We start from the raw sequence: 19,261 nt of genomic DNA, 5'->3' as shown, positions 1-19,261 counted from the left end.
AGGGGAGATATAAGAATCAAACTACATATCTATGACCTCCATATTCCATTCTGTCTTGTGGGGAGCATCTCTACCAAAAAAGTCTTAAAACTTTTGTATAAGGAACTGATACAATTGAGGAGAATTTGGTATTCCCAGAGGGTGATGAGGCGGAAAACAAGGTAGAGCAACACTGCTACAGAACTGCACCAAAGAGACTAGAAGCTACCAATTAACATTACATAAACTAAAACCACTCCATCTCACAGCAAAAAAAAAAAGAAAAGAAAAGAAAACCCTCTACTTTCAGCTTTACTACAGAAAATGAAAGGCTTACAAAAAGGTATTACTACTCTGCATGTTATTTTTAGACATACACACAAAATTACACTACCAAACAATGTTATATAAAAGTCAAAAAATGAAGAATTCAAAAAGTAGACATTATCTGGTAACACAAGAAAACAGCACAGTCTAGAAACATGTTTTAGAAGAAAGCACTTTTTCATTTTTTTACTTAAAAAAAGAACTATGACTATTTAATGAACAGCTGAAGTTAAGAAATATAAACTAACATAAAAGAAAATGGACGTATAGCTTGAAAACACATGGCTTCCTGTTTTTAAAATTTTTCTTACAAAAACCAAAACAAATTTAAGTTGTATGTATAAAATTGCCCTGATTTTTAAAAATAAGAAATGGAGATATATAAGGTGTTACAGCTAAGAATTGTGGAATAAGTTGCTATCAAGTTCACAAAAGTACCTTTGCAAGACGAGGAACTGTTGTTGGAAAATCAGAATGCCCAAGCTGACCAAAGGTATTGCTACCCCATGAGTAAACCTATCAAAAAACACAGAAAAGTGGGTAAGAGTTGTGAATCTTATTTTGCACATCAACTCTGAAACTTTGTAATAATTAACATATATACATAAAGTTATATGTAAATTATTATATTAGTCTTTCACTCTTTAACAGATATTAAGGAAACTCATTTTTAAACAAGACTAGAGATAATGGGCAAATACAGTCCTGGTACAGAAGAAGACACAAAGTCCAAAAATTAGCCAGGCATGGTGGTGCATGCCTGTAATCCCAGCTACTTCGGAGGCTTAGGCAGGATAATCGCTTGAACACAGCAGGCGGAGGTTGCAGCGAGCCGAGATTGTGCCACTGCATTCCAGCCTAGGCAACATGAGGAAAACTCTGTCTCAAAAAAAAGAAGACACGGAGTTGATAGGTCAACAATAACAATAACCAACACTTTTCAGGTGCTTACTAACTGCCTCACATTGTTCTTAACACTTTCTGAGTATTAATTGATGATTCATTCTCACAACAATCCTAAAAAATAAAAAATAAAATAAGGAAACCCAGAGAGGTTAATTAATTTACCTGTGGTCATAAATTGATAAGTAAGAGTGTAAGAGGCAGGGTTTACTCCCAGGAATACTGTATACTGCCTCTTTTAGAGAAAGTAATAAAAACATTAAGTGATAGAGTAAAAGTAATCATGATTTCCTACTCTACGTAGATAAAAGTAATATGGAATGAATAGAAAACCTTTCATATGTGAAGTTACTGTAAGAGAAACACAAGTACCTATGCACCACTAGAGACAAAATAAACTACATTACAATGACTATGTTTAATTAAAATGTTTGTTTATTCTGATTATGAAAATAATTCATGGTCAAGACTGTGACAGTACAAAAATAAAAGTGAAAATCACTGATCAACCACTTGGTGGCACCTACTCTTTTGTACATCAATAAATATAGATCTATAAACATCATTTTTAATAACTATCTAGAACTCTACTATGCATATACTTAAACAAATTACCTACTGAATTATTAAGTTCTTTCCAATTATTATTATTTTGTTTTCCGAGACGGAGTCTTGCTCTTGTCACCCAGGCTGGAGTGCAATGGCATGATCTCAGCTCACTGCAACCTCTGCCTCCTGGGTTCAAGCAATTCTCCTGCCTCGGCCTTCCAAATCGCTAGGATTACAGGCACCTGTCACCATGCCCGGCTAACTTTTGTATTTTTAGTAGAGACAGGGTTTCACCACGTTGGCCAGGCTGGTCTCAAACTCCTGACCTCAGGTGATCCACCCACCTCAGCCTCCCAAAGTGCTAGGATTACAGGTATAAGCCACTGCAACCAGCCTCCAATTATTTAATATTTTAAAAGATAGAAAAAAAATCCTTGAATACATATATTCATGCATCTATTTGCTTAGGATAAATTTCCGGGCAAAGACTATGCCATTCTGATTTTTGATACATATTGACAAACTGTCTTCAGCAAGGTCCAATTTATATTCCTGCCTGCACTGCAGGCATGTTTTCTCCCACAGCCTAACCAATGTTCAGCATTAAATGCAATCCTTATGTTTGCATGTTAATCTCATAAGTGAGAAAAACATTGTACTGTTGTTTTAAGTTAAATGTATTTGCTAAATGATCATCTTTTCATTTACTGCTGGCCATTTCTACTTCTTTTATAACTAAAATAGAAATATCCCTTGACAATTTTTATCCTTTGACAATAGCTACTTTATATATGACATAGCAACATTTTATCTTGTATGTTGCAGATATTTTTACCCAGTTGTATTTTCATTTTGTTTACAGTGTTTTATTTGCTGTTCGGGACTGCTGATTTATCATGTTGACAAACATATCTTTACTTTCTAATTTCCAGCTTTATGTTATATCTTTTTCTATGCCTAAAAAGACTCATCTTAATTTTTACACACACACACACACACACACACACACACACACACACGGTTCTAGTTTTTAATGACATCATTAATACATACAGAATTAGAATATGTATAGCTATCTTAGTTTTCTTGTTTTCTTCTACAAATAGGAGGTCAGTAAACATTTACTACATTTACCAGATACTCAAGTCTTGTCTTCCCAACCGAATTAAAACACTCACTTTTATATCTTAAATTCTCCTATATCCTTTGATTATTTCTAGCCTATAGGCACATTTCTGTCATTGACCTATTTAAATTTATAATATATAAGAATAAATCTCTCTTCCTTTCTCTTCTTTTTCAGAATTTACCTGGCTCTTTATTCTTCTAAAGTAATTCTGGGATTACTTTATCAAATTGTAATTATATATATTATAATATTTTTGTATTATTATTATTTTAATTATATATATTATACCGGAATATTTTGGGGATGGTACTGAATTTTCACTGTGCTGATTAAATGATTTAGAGAAAATGACATTTTTTGCAACTGACACATCTCATGCAAAAATAAAATCTCTCCTTTTCCTACTGCTTTCTTTTATGACCCTTCAAAAGAGTTTTAAAGTTTGTATCATATGGATTCCAAGCAATTTCTACTTATTCCTACTTCCTTAATGTTTTTGGTGTTAATTGTGAACAGAATTTCCTCAAGTATGTTTTGTTTTATTGTATGTATACAATAAAGCCAGTAATTTTTATTTTGTAACTGACCACCTTCCTAATCTCTCATTTTTAAGTCTTTTGAATGAATCATGTTAAAAACAGTAAATTCTCCTTTATCTTTCCTAATATTAATATTTATACAGGTTATGTTAGTTCTTTGGCTATCCTAGTATGTTAAATTTGCAATCAAATCAAATATTGAAAGGGTTTAGAATCCTTTATTGGCATTTTAAAAAGATAAAGGAATTGGTGAAGAATCATTATCTGAATATATGAATATATTTAAGAATAACTGCCGGGCGTGGTGGCTCAAGCCTGTAATCCCAGCACTTTGGGAGGCCGAGGCGGGTGGATCACAAGGTCAAGATATCGAGACCATCCTGGTCAACAAGGTAAAACCCCGTCTCTACTAAAAATACAAAAAAAATTAGCTGGGCATGGTGGCGCATGCCTGTAATCCCAGCTACTCAGGAGGCTGAGACAGGAGAATTGCCTGAACCCAGGAGGCGGAGGTTGCGGTGAGCCAAGATCACGCCATTGCACTCCAGCCTGGGTAACAAGAGCGAGACTCCATCTCAAAAAAAATAAAAAAAAAAGAATAACTTACTGCAGATAAGCAGTCTGGGTTAAAAAAAAAAAAAAAAAAAAAAGTCTGGGCGTGGTGGCTCACACCTGTAATCCCAGCACTTTGGGAGGCTGAGGTGGGCGGATCACAAGGTCAGGAGATCAAAACCATCCTGCCTAACACAGTGAAAACCTGTCTCTACTAAAAATACAAAAAAAAAAAAAAAAAAGAAGAAGAAGAACTTAAAAAAACATTTTATTAAGAGTTTATGTATATATGGGGATGGTTTTTAGTAATCCTAGAGGTCACTTTCAGTTCCCACAGTTTTAAAGAAAAATGCCTTTGTTTCTTTTCTTAGTGTTTTACTATGTATTTTCAAGTAACAAATAAAAATTCACCAATACCCTGGAAAATCTGGGGTTCCCTTTTTAGATGAGAATACATTATAGAAAACTCCTAAATCAGGGAGACCAGTATTTAAATCCAAGCTCTACTGTTATGTATGTGTGGCTTTAGACAAGTTACATAATTTACTTTCTCTTACTCCACTTCCCTCGTCTGTGAAGTGGAAATAATACCACGTAAAATATTGGAAAGCTAAAATGAGATATGGTATCATTGCCTGACGTATAGCAGAAACTCAACAAATGATGGTCCACTAATGTCATGTTGGCCTTCCATGAAAATAAGGTAAGCATTAAACAGTTTGCCTCCTACCTGGGATTTTGCAGTAAGTGCAAGAGAATGGTAACCACCTGCCTCCAGATGGATTACTTCTTTGCCATCCAAACATTTTACACATAATGGTTGAAGCCTTAAAGAGAAACACATATGTACACAAAGTATTCTCAGCAAGAGTCATGACCTTCCCCAAATTATAAAGTGCTTTCACATAAAAATAAATATTTCTAAAGAAAACATTAAAATAAACATAACAGATACATGCTCAATCTACTCCTAAATATCATAAATAATTTTTGGAAGGTTTTAACCTTTGTCTATCAATCGCTAATTAATCCCCATAATTTAGAATCTGTTAAGAATCATAAAACTACAAATGATTCTTTATAGCAGAAAGTATACTTGGATACAATAAAAAATAACCATAGAAGGAAAGTAATTTTTAAATTAATTCCAGTTGCCTTCACTCTGCTATGAATAGAGACATTTATATTAGCTCGCTACTTTAGATAATGATGCCAATTACCCACTTAAAAATTTCCCAATATCTAATTTGTTAATATCATAAGTTTCTAATAGACAGAATGTCAGTTTTACCCTAACATACATGAATAGATATAGTTTAATGTTTCAATTATAGTTATTTTGGCAATGGCAGGGAAACATCTTTCAGGTTAAAAAACAACCTGTCGACTCTTTTTCTCTCCTATGTGATAGGCGGGACCTCTTTTTATCAATTAAAAATCTAAGTCATTCCTGTCTTCCAATGAAATATGATCTTATCCCCAACACCCATTTCTGTACTCCAAGATGAACACGTCAAAGATGTGGAAAACTGCACTGTGTATACTTAGTGCAGCCACCTGAGTAGCTGGGGTTACAGGCACCTGCCACCATGCCCAGCTAATTTTTGTATTTTGTATTTTTAGTAGAGACACGGTTTTGCCATGTTAGCCAGTCTGGTCTTGAACTCCTAACCTCAGGTGATCCACCTGCCTGTCTTCCAAAGGGCTAAGATTAAAGGGGTGAGCCACTGCACCCAGCCAAGTCCTTAACCGTTGAGAAAAAATTCAAGACTAAAGTGACAGCTTTTCATCAGAGTTAATGGTGCATAATAATCTGAAGTTAGAAGAGTCCAGATTTCCTCTAGGAGGAAATTAAGATTTAGAGACAATCACAGGAGAGAGGTTATTTGTTTAAGCCAACTCCTATCAGTAAATACTGGTAGCGCTTACCTAGGCAGAACGTCGCCGTGCCCCAGCTGCCCTTCCTTCCCTTTCCCCCAGGTCCACACTTCTGTTCTCAGAGAAGGCAGGAGCGCATCTGCTTCTCCACTGTACGTGGGGGTCAGAACCACTGTCCTCGTTTTCACCCGTGCAGCCTTTCTTAAGAGCCTGGGGGAAACTGAAAACCAACCAGACATGGGGTGAAGGAGTGGGGGTCCAGATGGGAAGAAAAAGTATCATTTGGACAAACTTAAGATTTTCAAAAACATACACCACTCATTGAAGCATATTCTAGAGGCTCTCTGTAGAAAAGGGGACCTACTAGTCAAATGAGATTGATAAATGCTCACTTCTACAATCTATCCTCCCACTCCCTCCTCTGCAGAGATTCACACACACATTAGCACAGAGAAGGTGCTGACAAATCCTGCAAATAAAAGCCCTGTTTAAATATGTTTAACCTAGCCAGACATCCAAACTTTTAGCCACAGAATCCTTTTCTGTATAACATCTAGTGACATCCTATAGAACTTGTACTCTAAAGCATATGCTGAATAGAATAGTCACTCCAGCCTAGGCAACATAGTGAGATAACAACTCTTTTTTTTTTTTTTGAAATGGCATTTCACTCCTGTCATTCAGGCTGGAGTGCAGTGGCACGATCTTGGCTCACTGCAACCTCTGCTTCCTGGGTTCAAGCGATTCTCCCGCCTCAGCCTCCTGAATAGCTGGGATTACAGGCATGCACCATCAAACCTGGCTAATGTTTGTATTTTTAGTAGAGACAGGGTTTTGCCACGTTGGCCAGGCTGGTCTCAAACTCCTGACCTCAAGCGATCTGCCCGCTTCAGCCTCTCAAAGTGCGAGGATTACAGGTATGAGCCACCATGCCCGGCCCCATCTCTTAAAAAAAAAAAAGCCTTTCTAAGTCAAGGTCTAAGTTCAAATATATTATGAATAAGTATAATAAAGAATTCATTTTATATAAAATATATAAATTTCTAAGGCAGGAAAAAGATTATGAAAGGAAAATACCAAAAAGCTTTTGATTTGCCTATTTGAAATTATTTTACAGAGATGTTAAATAATGTTGTAAAAGAACACTGCCATCTTTTATAGTGTTCAAAATTACATCAAACATACACAACACTATGTGAATAGTACTTGATGCCAGGATAAGTTTTGAAGAAAATCATCAAATGTCACTCAGTAGAGACTTAGTCATTCAGTCATTAACTCATGGGCCACAATAAAGTGATCATCACTGCCTAAGTTCAACATCTTTTCTCATGAATGTATCATTTCGATGCATACAGAGACTCAAAACTACGTGAAGATTTCTCAAGACGTACTCCAGATAATTCTTAAAGAGAGAGGGTAAAAGTACATGGAAACTTTTTCTAAAGAGACTTTAGGTTATTAAGTAAAATTTAACCTTAGGATGTAAGTCATCAGTGGGATTCATGATCTAATGACATGAAAAAAATCAATTTCCACATTTCAAAGAGATTGCAAATATGTTTATGTACTTAAAATGCTAAAAGACATTTAAGAATAAGAAAAGTTTGGTGCAAGAGTCTCCTTCAGACTTAATAGAGAACATAGGCCTTCTTACACATCATATATATGTGTAAGATAACTGGTTCCTTCTACTTAATTATATTTAAAAGTATAGTAAGTAAATAAATAAGCCCTCCCTCTACAAAAAATATAATTTGCAATTTTGATGAAAGACAAAATTTTAGGTGTTCCCGTCAACCAATAATACTTTGGTTTATTTCCCAAGTGAGAGAGTCTCGGTTATATCTTGCCAGAAGAGAAAAAACTTGCCCTAAAATACATAAATTTCTCATGAATTAACTGCATGATTGAGATGTTATTTACAAAGAATAAATTAAATGTAATAGAAACACAGTTATTTAATTTAAATAAATTTAGTTTAATAGAAACACATGGTTACTAGCCTAAGTAACAAAAACTTCCATTGTTTAACAAAGTTAAATGTAATAAGCATATATATATTTTCAAATTAAACAGAACTAAAGTTTTATTTGTGTAGAGGAAAATCTGGTTGTAATGAGAACTAGGAGGCAGAATAAGAGAAGTGCTCAGAGGCACAAGAGTGTTCAGTAAGTAGAACAAGGGGAGAAAGAGGTGCAGAGTAGAAATAAGTTTTAGTACAGTCTAGAATTCCTAACTTTTGAGCTTTGCACAAATCATGTAAACCAGGAGTTAGTCAATTATTGCCCTTGGGCCAAACAGCACCTACCATCTGTTTTTGTAAATAAAGTTTTATTGGGATACAGTTTCACTCATTCATTACGTATTATCTCTGGCTGTTTTTATATGACCACACCATAGCTGAGTACTTGTCACAGAGACTGGATGGCCTACAAACCTTAAAATATTTCTCTTTGACTCTTTACAGAAAAACTCTGCCAACTCCTGGTCTCGTTAAATGATTCTCAAACTTTAATGTGCATACTAATCACCTGGGGAATCTTGCTATAAGGCATGTTTTGATTGAGTAAGCTGAGAGTGGAACCTGAGAGTCTGCATTTCTAAGTTCCCAGATGCTGCTGATGCTGCTGGTCTGCAGACCACTCTTGAGAAGCACAAGTCCAGTTGGCTGAGATTGCTGAACTGACTGAGAAAAGGAGAAGAACCAACTGCGTAATATTCTTACTATTCTAAAAAGTTTATTGCCCATGGTTTCAGAAAATGAACTTTTCTCTTCTTGAAGCTTAAAAATTATTTCCTCTTTCTAGTCAAGTACAGTAATTCCTCACTTATCCAATGGTCACATCTGCAACCTCAACAATCTGAAGTATAAGTCCCAATTAGGAAATAAGAAGGCTACTGTAACATTCCAGAACAATAAAATAAGATTCATAATAAGGTTCATAAGCAGGAGCAAACGTCAAGAAAAAGTTATGTCCTTTTTAGCGATTTCTAAAGCAGATAAACATGTAACTTTCTTTTAAAACCATTAAATAAATTTTGACATTTGACTATGTCAGCTTCATAATTAGCAAAGGTTTTTTCATAATACAGCATGCGATGTCAGGAGAATCCAAGATTCACCAAAAGTCAATTCACAAAACCTGGTTATTTCCTTACCTTGTGACAACAATCCAGGGAGGGAGAGTCTTCGACTGCCTCCCTCTGTTTCTTCTTCTCTGATATCCACAAGACTTGAGCTTTTCTTTCCTTGCATTGATTCCTGTTTAACCTGTTCTTCCCTGCTATCTTTCAAACCTTCTGGGCCAATAGCACTACTGCCTGCCTGAGCTCCAGTTTCACAAGGGGTTGTACTATAAAAGTTCATAACTTTCTTCAGTGACAAGGCACCAGCTTCATAAGTAGCAGCCACTCTCACACCGACAGCAGATGCACATGAGACCACCAGACTGTTTAGGGCTGAGGTGCTTGTGGTAGGTGGGCTGTGGAGATTAGGAATTGCTTCTTCCACAAGAGGCTAAAATATACACACATAAAAAATTATATAAAAATACAAAAATTATATAAAAATAAGTAATCAATAAAAAGAAAGTGTAATATCCATCTCTATTTGCATATAAGAATCTAAAATGACAGAAGTACTTTTCTTCTTCAGCTAAAGGTATCCCCTTCTTGATCATGGAGTTAACACAGTATATGGAAATAAGTACTCAAAATACAGTTCCTTTTCCAAAGTACTTCCTTTTGTCTGGATGTTGTGTTTTTCCATGGTAATTAAAAATAGGCCCCAGCTGCTTTTATAAAATTAAACACAGTAAAAGGGGAGGGGGAAAAGGCATGGAAAACACTGCCTTTAATACCATGTGCACTGTGACAGCCTTGGACAGAGGGTTGAAAAAATGCAAAATTCATTATTGATCACTTTCAGGAAAATTTATACAGACTACTAACTAGAAGTAGCAGGAAAAATATTAGATTTATGAAAAAAAAACCTTCCCTGAAATGCTTTATAAATTGAAACTTACATAGAGACAGAAAAATAAGTTATACCTATAACCTATCATTTCCCAAATTATGTTAAGTTTGAATGCCTTTACTGGCTCATCAATGAGTTATTTTCTATAACCCAGGGGCTAGACAAGCTGTAGGATTACCTTTGCTCTTGCTACCATAGAGAGCAAATGTGGTAGGTTAATAATTAAACATTTGGAACCAATGTTCTTAGTGTGATTCTAGAGGTGTACTAGAAAATCACACTAACGTTTTCTGATACCTTAATGAAAAATCAGTTGAAATTTACTCTAAGCTCTCCAACATCATCGTTCCCTAAAAAGTAAAGTCATGAAATACACCTACAAAACACACAAAAAGCTTTCGGCTTGTCAGCATAGCTTATGTTGAAAAATTTGCTTCTTATTTTACCCAAAGATCTCAAAGGGAATACATACATTCCTTCATTTGTCCTAAATTAAAAACCAAACCTATGTATACATATATACTTTTTAACACTGGCTTCTGATTTCTTAAAGGAAATAATTCCTGGTACCTAGCAAAGTACCTGACATGTAAATACTGAACACATTTTGTTGAATTAAATGCTAAATTCAGAAGAGCTATTTCGACTCAAATGAGTAGTCTGCAAACAAAACAGCCAATAAAATAAATAAATATACTTAATAAAACAAAAAATAAATACAAAGCCTATTACTTCTTTGGTGACACAGCTCCCATGATAGCATGTTCAGCAGCACTATCTCCACTTTTTGTTTACAAAGGCTCCTTACAGAAGCCGTGACAGTATTTAGAGGTAACTATTTTAGGGGGTTCTTAACCACTACGTAGAGGAAAGTCACAAAACTCTACCTTATATAAACCTTGAACTACTGTCCTAACTGGCTCCTTCTACTTAATTGAATTTAAAAATATAGTAAGTGAATAAACAAGCCCTCCCCTACAAAACACATAATTAGCAATTTTGATGAAAGATATAATTTTAGGAGTTCCAGTCAACCAATAATACTTTAGTTTATTTCCCAAGTGAGAAAGTCTCAGTTATATCTTGCCAGAAGAGAAAAAACTTGCCCTAAAACACATAAATTCCTCATGAATTAGCTGTATGATTATTTACAAAGAATAAATTAAATGTCATAGAAACACACATTTATTCAATTTGATAGAAACACACACATTGTTACTAACCTAAGTAACAAAAACTTCCAATGTTTAACAAAGTTAAATATAATAAGCATGTACAGTCTAAGAACTTTCTACATGCATTCTTGTTAAATTACTACTTTTGTTTTATTCAGATTTTGTAATACCTTTCTCCAAACACCCACAAGTTTCAGTGAATACATTGTGAAATAAAGACTATTTCTAAAAATACCTTCATGTTCACATTCTGACAGAGTAAACAGTAAGAATCAAGAATCAAGAGGTTATCGGGTTTCAAAAACCTAAAAAGCAACACTACAGGACAGATCTTTATGATTACGATCTTTCGTTTTGTTTTCTTAGAGTTTTGGTAAAGCAAAATCAACAGGCCACACTAAGAGTAAAACATAGAAATATCCTTTTAAAACAATTTGTTTTAAGCAGGAACTCAAACTTTACCATGTGCTACTGGCAAATGGCTTTTGTTCATTCTACCACAAATCTTCAAAATGAAAATAGTTTTAGTAAGATACATTAAATAGTCTGGGCATGATGGCTCATGCCTATAATCCCAATACTTTGGGAGCTTGAGGTGAGAGGACTGCTTGAGCTCAGTAGCTTGAGACGAGCCTGGGCAACAAAGGTCAACCTCCTCTTTACTTAAAAATAAAATAAAATAAAATCAGCAGATGTGGTAGCACATGTATGTAGTCCGAGCTTCTTGGAAGGCTGAACTGGGAGGATCACCTGAGCCTGGGAGATCAAGGCTGTAGTAAGCTACGATCTAACTACTGCACTCCAGCCTGGGTGACAGAGCAAGACCCATCTCAAAAACAAACACAAAAACAAAGAAAAACACTTCTTCAAATAAAGTCCAGTAAGGACCACAACTATAACTAAAAAAAATTCAAACATCTAATTGCCTATAAATTTTAAATCTGCCTACAGTTGAAGGATCTGCCACATAGCAAGCTTCCCTGTTAAAGGAAAAGACTTTTCTCTAAAGAATTCTGAAGAGTGTTACAAACAAAAGTAAGAATAATATCTTTGTGAATCTATAGTTATATTAAACTATTCAGGGCCCACCAAAATTCAGTATCTTAGCCCCAGAAAAAAAGTACTACCAAGAAAAAAAAAAATGAAATGTTGCTACTAATAAAACGAACCCAACATGACATCTTTCAGCATCATAAAGGGCCAGAACATAGTGATTTTGAATTAATCTAGGCTCTTTCCTCACCTAGGCTCTCCTGATAAAATTGTAGTCAAACTCAAAAAATAAAAAATGCTACCAAGCCTTCCTCAATTTAAAGTTTCTAAAGAAAAGTTCACATGGTTCAACTCAAGAAATAACTTTATTTTATAAAATTTGGCAAGTACCTGAGATGACACTGGCTTTTCACCACGCTCTGAGTTCTCTCTTACTGAATGATCTGACAGTTTCCGCAGGTATTCATTTACTGCCTGGGTGTCAGGGTATGACGGTATGTTTCTGGCAGAAGAAATTTCAGTTGCTCCCATGACGTTTTGTTGAGAGGATACGGCATCACCACTTGTGGTCTGAGCACTTACTGCATTCAGTTCTGTAGCAACAGACTGATCATTTGCTGCAAGAGTGTTCTCAAATACTTCTTCCTGCCTGTCAGGGGTTTCGGTGGAGGGGCTGAGAGCAGTGCTGGCACGAGTTTCTGCCTGAGATTCGGACAATGTCACACCTAATGGGCAACAATGACTGTCGGATATAATCACATGGTCTTCTTTGTCAGTCATAGTAATCAAGAGCTGGCTGCACTGGTTGCATCGTTCTGGGACTGGTTTCAGATCCTGGGAAGGGAGGCATTGTACAAGGGCTAAGCTGTGGAAAGCACCACAGGCAACCTGAAGCACCACTCGCCCAGCAAGATGTTCTACCTTTTGCGGCTTTGTCACTGGGAAGGCAGTGGTAATGAGACCCAGCTGACACCCGGTACCCCATGCCCAGATCTCTCTGCTTATTGACAATGCCAGAGTATGCTCTTCGCCACATGCCAACTGCAAAATCCTGACTGCTAACAAAGGGCTGGCCTCAGAATCAGCGATGCTGACAGGGTTCGGCTCCGGCACATACTGCTGATTGGCTACTGCACACTGGCCGGCAGAATTCTCTCCCCACATGTACGCAACGCCACTGTCTGTCACTGCTCCACTATGGAAGCTTCCTGTTGCCACAGTAACAACATATTGCCCAACCAGGGCATTTTCTAGAATGGGGCTACTTGGACAAATCTCCACTGGTCCACTTCTCCAGGGAAGGGTCCCAAAGCTGTAGACCTCACCATCTAAAGGTTAAAAAATAAAAATAAAAAAAGGAAAAAAAAAAAAACGGTTAGTGAATTAGCTAAAAATTTTATCAGCAAACTTTCAGTCCCACCTAGATTTAACAAAATTAGATTTTCTTTTTAAATTTTCAAAAGCAGTTGTAGAGATCTGGTTCAAGCACACAGTATTTCACATTAATTCATCTTTTTAAAAATGACTCATTTTAATATTCTGCGCTATAGTAAGAATTTCTACAAATTGCAGGAGGCTACTCCTTTCCTTCAGCCTCATTATACAAACTCCTCACATTAATCCACTCCTCGTGACTATCAACACAGGCTATTACATAAACAGATTCCAAGTGTTCAAAGGCAAAATAATAACAATGTTAAGATAAATTAAGCAAAAGATAAGACAAAACAGACATATTCACTAATACCTATAATTCACTATTAAACAAGTTGGAACAGCAGAAAATTATGCCATGGCTTAAAAATATTAGAGATTCAGGCCGGGCGCGGTGGCTCAGGCCTGTAATCCCAGCACTTTGGGAGGCCGAGGCGGGTGGATCACGAGGTCAAGAGATCAAGACCATCCTGGTCAACATGCTAAAACCCCATCTCTACTAAAAATACAAAAAATTAGCTGGGCATGGTTGCACATGCCTGTAATCCCAGCTACTCAGGAGGCTGAGGCAGGAGAATTGCCTGAACCCAGGAGGCGGAGGTTGTGGTGAGCAGAGATCGCGCCATTGTACTCCAGCCTAGATAACAAGAGCGAAACTCCATCTCAAAAAAAAAAAAAAAAAAAAAAATTAGAGATTCATTTTGGCCAAAACTAAGAAATTAACGTCATGCCTCTAGGCTGTACATAAAGCACCAGTTCTTAACAAGACATGGCTGTCTTTACATTGTATATCATGTTACGTATAGTTTTCAGATGTTACACAAATATACAGTTTGAGTACCACTTATCCAAAATGCTTGGGACCAGAGGTGTTTTGGGTTTCAGGTGTTTTGGAATATTTGCCTTATACTTTCTGACTGAGCATCCCAAATCTGAAATGTTCCAATGAGCACCTCCTTTGAGCATCATCATATCAGTGCTCAGAACATTCTGGATTTTGGATCATTTTAGATTTCAGATTTTTTAATATGCAATGCTCACCCTGGACTTTACATATTGGATACTGGCTAGTCTTTCTGAGGTGAGAGTTGTTTAAAAAGCAAATTAGCTTCTTCTCCAAGAAACCATGGTAGATGACACCAGTACAGCGGGAGGGCCCAGAAGCTCCAGGAGCCCTGGGATGGGGAACCACAGCAACTTCCACGGAGGCTTGGGCAGTGGCATCCGGGGCCAGGGTTAGGGCTGCAGAGCTCGAGGAGGCAAGGCTGAGGATAAGGAGTGGATGCCTGTCACCAAGCTGTGCTGCCTGGTCAAGGACAGGAAGATCAAGTCTCCGGAGGAAATTTCTCTCTTCTCCCTGACCATCAAGGAATCTGAGATCATTGACTTTTTCCTGGGGGCCTCTCTCAAGCATGAGGTTTTGAAGATTATGCCGGTGCAGAAGCAGACCTGCCATGGCCAGCACACCAGGTTCCAGGTGTTTGTTGTCATCAGGAACTACAATAGCCAGTGGCTCCAAGGAGCTGGCCACATCCAAGGGGCTATCATCCTGGCAAAGATCTCCATTATCCCCATGCTTAGAGGCTGCTGGGGGAACAAGATCAGCAAGCACCATGCAGTTGCTTGCAAGGTGGCAGGCTGCTGTGGCTCTGTGCTGGTATGCCTCATCACTGCACCCAGAGGCACTGGCATCCTCTTAGCCCTGATGTCCAAGAAGCTGCTGCTGACTGCCAGTATTGATGACTGTTACTCCTCAGCCAGGGGCTGCACTGCCACCCTAGGCAACTTCACCAAGGCCACCTTTGATGCCATCTCCAAGACCTACACCTAACTGGCCCCCAACCTAAGGAAGGAGACTGTATTCACTAAGTAACCCCATCAGGAACTCATGGACCACCTCGTCAAGACCTACACCAGAGTCTCCAGGCAGAGGACCCAGGCTCCAGTTGTGGCTACAACATAGGGTTTTTATATAAGAAAAATAAAGTGAATTAAGCCTTAAAAAAAATTAAAAAATAATTAAAAGCAAAGCATCGCAACAAAACAGCAAAAAAGCAAATGAAGCTGTCAGAATAACTGCTTAGCTTCAGAATTAATGAAAGGCACTAGTGAGTTGGGTATATACATAACTTACATATGTCCAGGTGTGCTGCCAAGTCTTAATTTTACTGTAGTACGGTGGGAGTTTGGGAGCAGGTGCACATAATCTACACTGGCTAAAAATTCAATGGAACAAAGACTTGGCTAAGGGTTTTGAAAAATACTGAACCAAGCCCACTATCCTTTCTTTTCTTTGCGACCAAAGACTTACGATTTTTTTTTAATTAATGAAGAAATAAGCACTATTTTTTTTTCTCACAAGGCAGCAATTGAGTTGATGATGAAAACATACAAACTATCTTTGACCTATTATACATGGCAGATACATGTATACACTCAAGTTAACTCATCACATCATCCATGTAAGGAGGGACTCAATAGTGGCTAGAGGGAAGATAAGTGCATCTATTAGGAAATCTATAGTCTGAATCAAAAATACTGAGATGAGAAAATAAGCTCACTGGTTAACCTCTTTTCAACTTTGTTTCCTAAGAAATACAACAATATACTTGAAAAAGCTCACCAAGTCTTTCAATTAACATTATTCCACTAGAAATAGCAATACTGCAAAGAAATGGATATTTAGATCCCACTCCTTTAAAAAACAACAACAACAAAAACAACTACAGCATATCAAAAATAGCGAATCAATGAAGTATCTTCACTGAATTATGAGTTAATGGCCAAACCTTGAAAATTTCTAGCACTCAACCATTTCTTCAGCTGGAAAAGATAACACTGGAGATCTGTATGAAATTTCAAACACACACTTGCATTAGAAAGGATTTTTTTTTGGTAACTGTGACACTTAATACCAGGACACTGCTTAAACATAAACAATGATAGGCTATTTAAATATTTTTGAAAAGGTTTTCCTCAGTTGTCTTAGCCTTGAAGATATGATTCTAAAGACATCATGTTTATAGTCAAATAACATTTTTTTTTTTTTGAGACAGGATATTACGTTGTCACCTACGCTAGAGTGTAGTGGCACAATCACAGCTCACTGAAGGCAACTTTGGCCTCCCAGGCTCAAGCTATCCTCCTACCTCAGCCTCTGAAGTAGCTGGGACTACAGGTGTGCGCCTCCATGCCTAATTTTTAAAATATTTCTTGCAGAGATATGGTCTCCCTATGTTGCCCAGGCTGACCTTGAAGCCCTGGGATCAAGGGATCCTTCTGCCTTGGTCTACCAAAGTGCTGGGATTACAGGCATGGGGAATAATGCCCAGCCAGTTTCATTATCTTAATAAAAATATTCCAAATATCTTACTGAAAACAACAAAAGAATTCCACTTATATTTGCTTGAGAACTATATATTTTGAACCTCATAGGCCAGGTATGGAATACAGTTCACATTTTTAATGTAAGATTGTTTTTAAAGTCCTGAATAATATAGTAATATTAAAATAGAGAAACTATAAAGGAATCCATGTTTATCCCATACAACCACCAGGACCAGATTTAATCCTTGTTTCTTAGAATTTCTTAGTTCCTAGAATGAAAATGCCAAAGCATTATTTAATACCTTAATAAATGCTTACAGAGCAGAAATTTATAAATTAGTGAAGTTGATGGCAATTGGTGCCCATATCAAATCTGCCGTGATTGAGTTCATAATGACTGAGTTGATAACGTGTCATTAAGATTAAAGGCACCTCTATAAATCAAAGCACGTTTCTGTAATAGACTCATAGATATCATAATATGCTTTGTGAGCTGATATTTATGCCTGAAAAAAAAAATTATACTGACAATTTCAGCCAAGTGGCTTCAAAAGCAGGCTTTGAAATCAGACTGAGTTCCAGTCCTGACTCTGACATTTTAATAGCTGTGTGTACTTGGGAAAATTGAATCTCCCTGACTTTCAGTTTCCTTATCTGTGAACAATAAAAGAAGCAACCTACTTCATAAGATAGTACTACAGATTCAGTGAGATTAACACTTGGAAAGGGTTTAGTATAGTATCTGGCACACAACTGCTTACCAAACATTAGCTATTATTATTCTGATAGATTTAATGAACAAAAGTTATAGCAAAAGAGTCTCTAAATAGGTAACCTCTTTAAAAAGTTAATTTTTCATGTATTTATTACTATAAAAATTTAAAACTATAATTCTCCCTCTTATTCTAGTTAATGGTATTTTGTTTTTTCTTTTCTTTTTTTTATCACCTTAACCATTTTTAAGTGTACATTTCAGTAGTATTAAGTACAATCACATTATTGTGGCACCATCACCAATGTCTATCTCCAGAACCCTTTTTATCTTGCAAAGCTGAAATTCTGTATTCATTAAACTATAACTCCCCACTTCACACTCTCAACATCTGGAAACTGCCATTCTTTCTGTCTCTATAAATTTGACTACTTCTAAGTACTGCATTTAAGTGGAATCATACAGTATTTGCCTTTTTGTGACTGCCTTATATGATGTAGCATAATGTCCTCAAGGTTCATCCACGTTGTAGCACAAGTCAGAGTTTCCTTCCTTTACAAGGCAGAGTAATAGTTCATTGTATGCATATATCTTGTTTATCCTTTCATCCACTGAAAGACTCTTGTGTTGCTTCTACATTGTTATGATTGTAAACAATGCTGCTATGAGCATGGGTATACAAATATCTCTTTGAGACTCTGCTTTCAATTTTGTTAGACATATTCACAGAGTAAAATTTCTGGAACTTATGGCAATTCTTTTTAAGTTTTTGAGGAGCCACTATAATGCTTTCATGGCAGCTGCACCATTTTATATTTCTACCAACAGTTCTTAAGAATTTAATTTTCCCACATCCTCATTAACACTTGTTATTTTTTGGTGTTTTCATAGTAGCCATCCTAATGTGTGTAAATTGTTATCTCATTGTGGTTCTGATTTGTATTCCTCTAATCATTAGTAGCCTTGAGCATCTTTTCATGTGCTTATTGACCATTTGTAGATCTCCTTTGGATAAATGTCTGTTCAAGTCCATTGACTATTTTTTAATCATTTTGGGTTGTTCGTTTTTTTAATATATATTTTATTGTGTTTTAGGTTTTGGGGTACATGTGAAGAACATGCAGGATGTTTGCATAGGTACATACGTGGCAATATGGTTTGCTGCCTTCCACCCCATCACCTATATCTGACATTTCTCCCCACGTTATCCCTCCCCAACTCCCCACCCCCGACGCTGTCCCTCCCCTGGTACCCCACAACAGACCCCAGTGTGTGATGCTCCTCTTCCTGTGTCCATGTGTTCTCATTGTTCAACACCCGCCTATGAGTGAGAACACAAGGTGTTTGATTTTCTGTTCTTGTGTCAGTTTGCTGAGAATGATGGTTTCCAGGTTCATCCTTGTCCCTACAAAGGACATGAACTCATTTTTTTGATGGCTGCATAGTATTCCATGGTGTATATGCGCCACATTTTCCCTGTCCAGTCTATCATCGATGGGCATTTGGGTTGATTCCAAGTCTTTGCTATTGTAAACAGTGCTGCACTGAACATTCATGTGCATATGTCCTTATAATAGAACGATTTATAATCCTTTAGATATATACTCAGCAATGGGATTGCTGGGTCAAATGGAATTTCTATTTCTAGCTCCTTGAGGAATCGCCACACTGTCTTCCACCATGGTTGGACTAATTTACACTCCCACCAACAGTGTAAAAGTGTTTCTATTTCTCCACATCCTCTCCAGCATCTGTTGTCTCCAGATCTTTTAATGATGTCATTCT

At 36.8% G+C, this 19,261-nt stretch overlaps 1 protein-coding gene across 9 annotated transcripts in view; it reads right to left on the bottom strand.

Moving 5' to 3' along the window:
- The window catches only part of ALS2 (alsin Rho guanine nucleotide exchange factor ALS2), an 82,867-nt gene that overhangs the window by 48,795 nt on the left and 14,811 nt on the right, over window positions 1–19,261 (bottom strand). For all 9 annotated transcript variants that reach the window (XR_012517657.1, XR_005579608.2, XM_074399264.1 and 6 more), the window contains exons 4-8: window positions 12,394–13,331; window positions 9,019–9,376; window positions 5,908–6,076; window positions 4,709–4,805; window positions 745–822 (exon numbers count right to left, since the gene is read on the bottom strand). Coding sequence is in view for 7 of the 9 variants with exons in the window: in XM_074399264.1 (XP_074255365.1) it covers window positions 745–822; window positions 4,709–4,805; window positions 5,908–6,076; window positions 9,019–9,376; window positions 12,394–13,331 (1,640 nt within the window). In the remaining 2 variants the exon portion in view is untranslated. The remainder of the gene's footprint in view (window positions 1–744; window positions 823–4,708; window positions 4,806–5,907; window positions 6,077–9,018; window positions 9,377–12,393; window positions 13,332–19,261) is intronic.

Source organism: Saimiri boliviensis, chromosome 5 (genome assembly GCF_048565385.1).
Source record: "Saimiri boliviensis isolate mSaiBol1 chromosome 5, mSaiBol1.pri, whole genome shotgun sequence".
NCBI lineage: Eukaryota > Metazoa > Chordata > Mammalia > Primates > Cebidae > Saimiri > Saimiri boliviensis.
The sequence above is the reverse complement of the archived record's forward strand: the minus strand, read 5'-3'. Positions and strand labels throughout refer to the sequence as shown.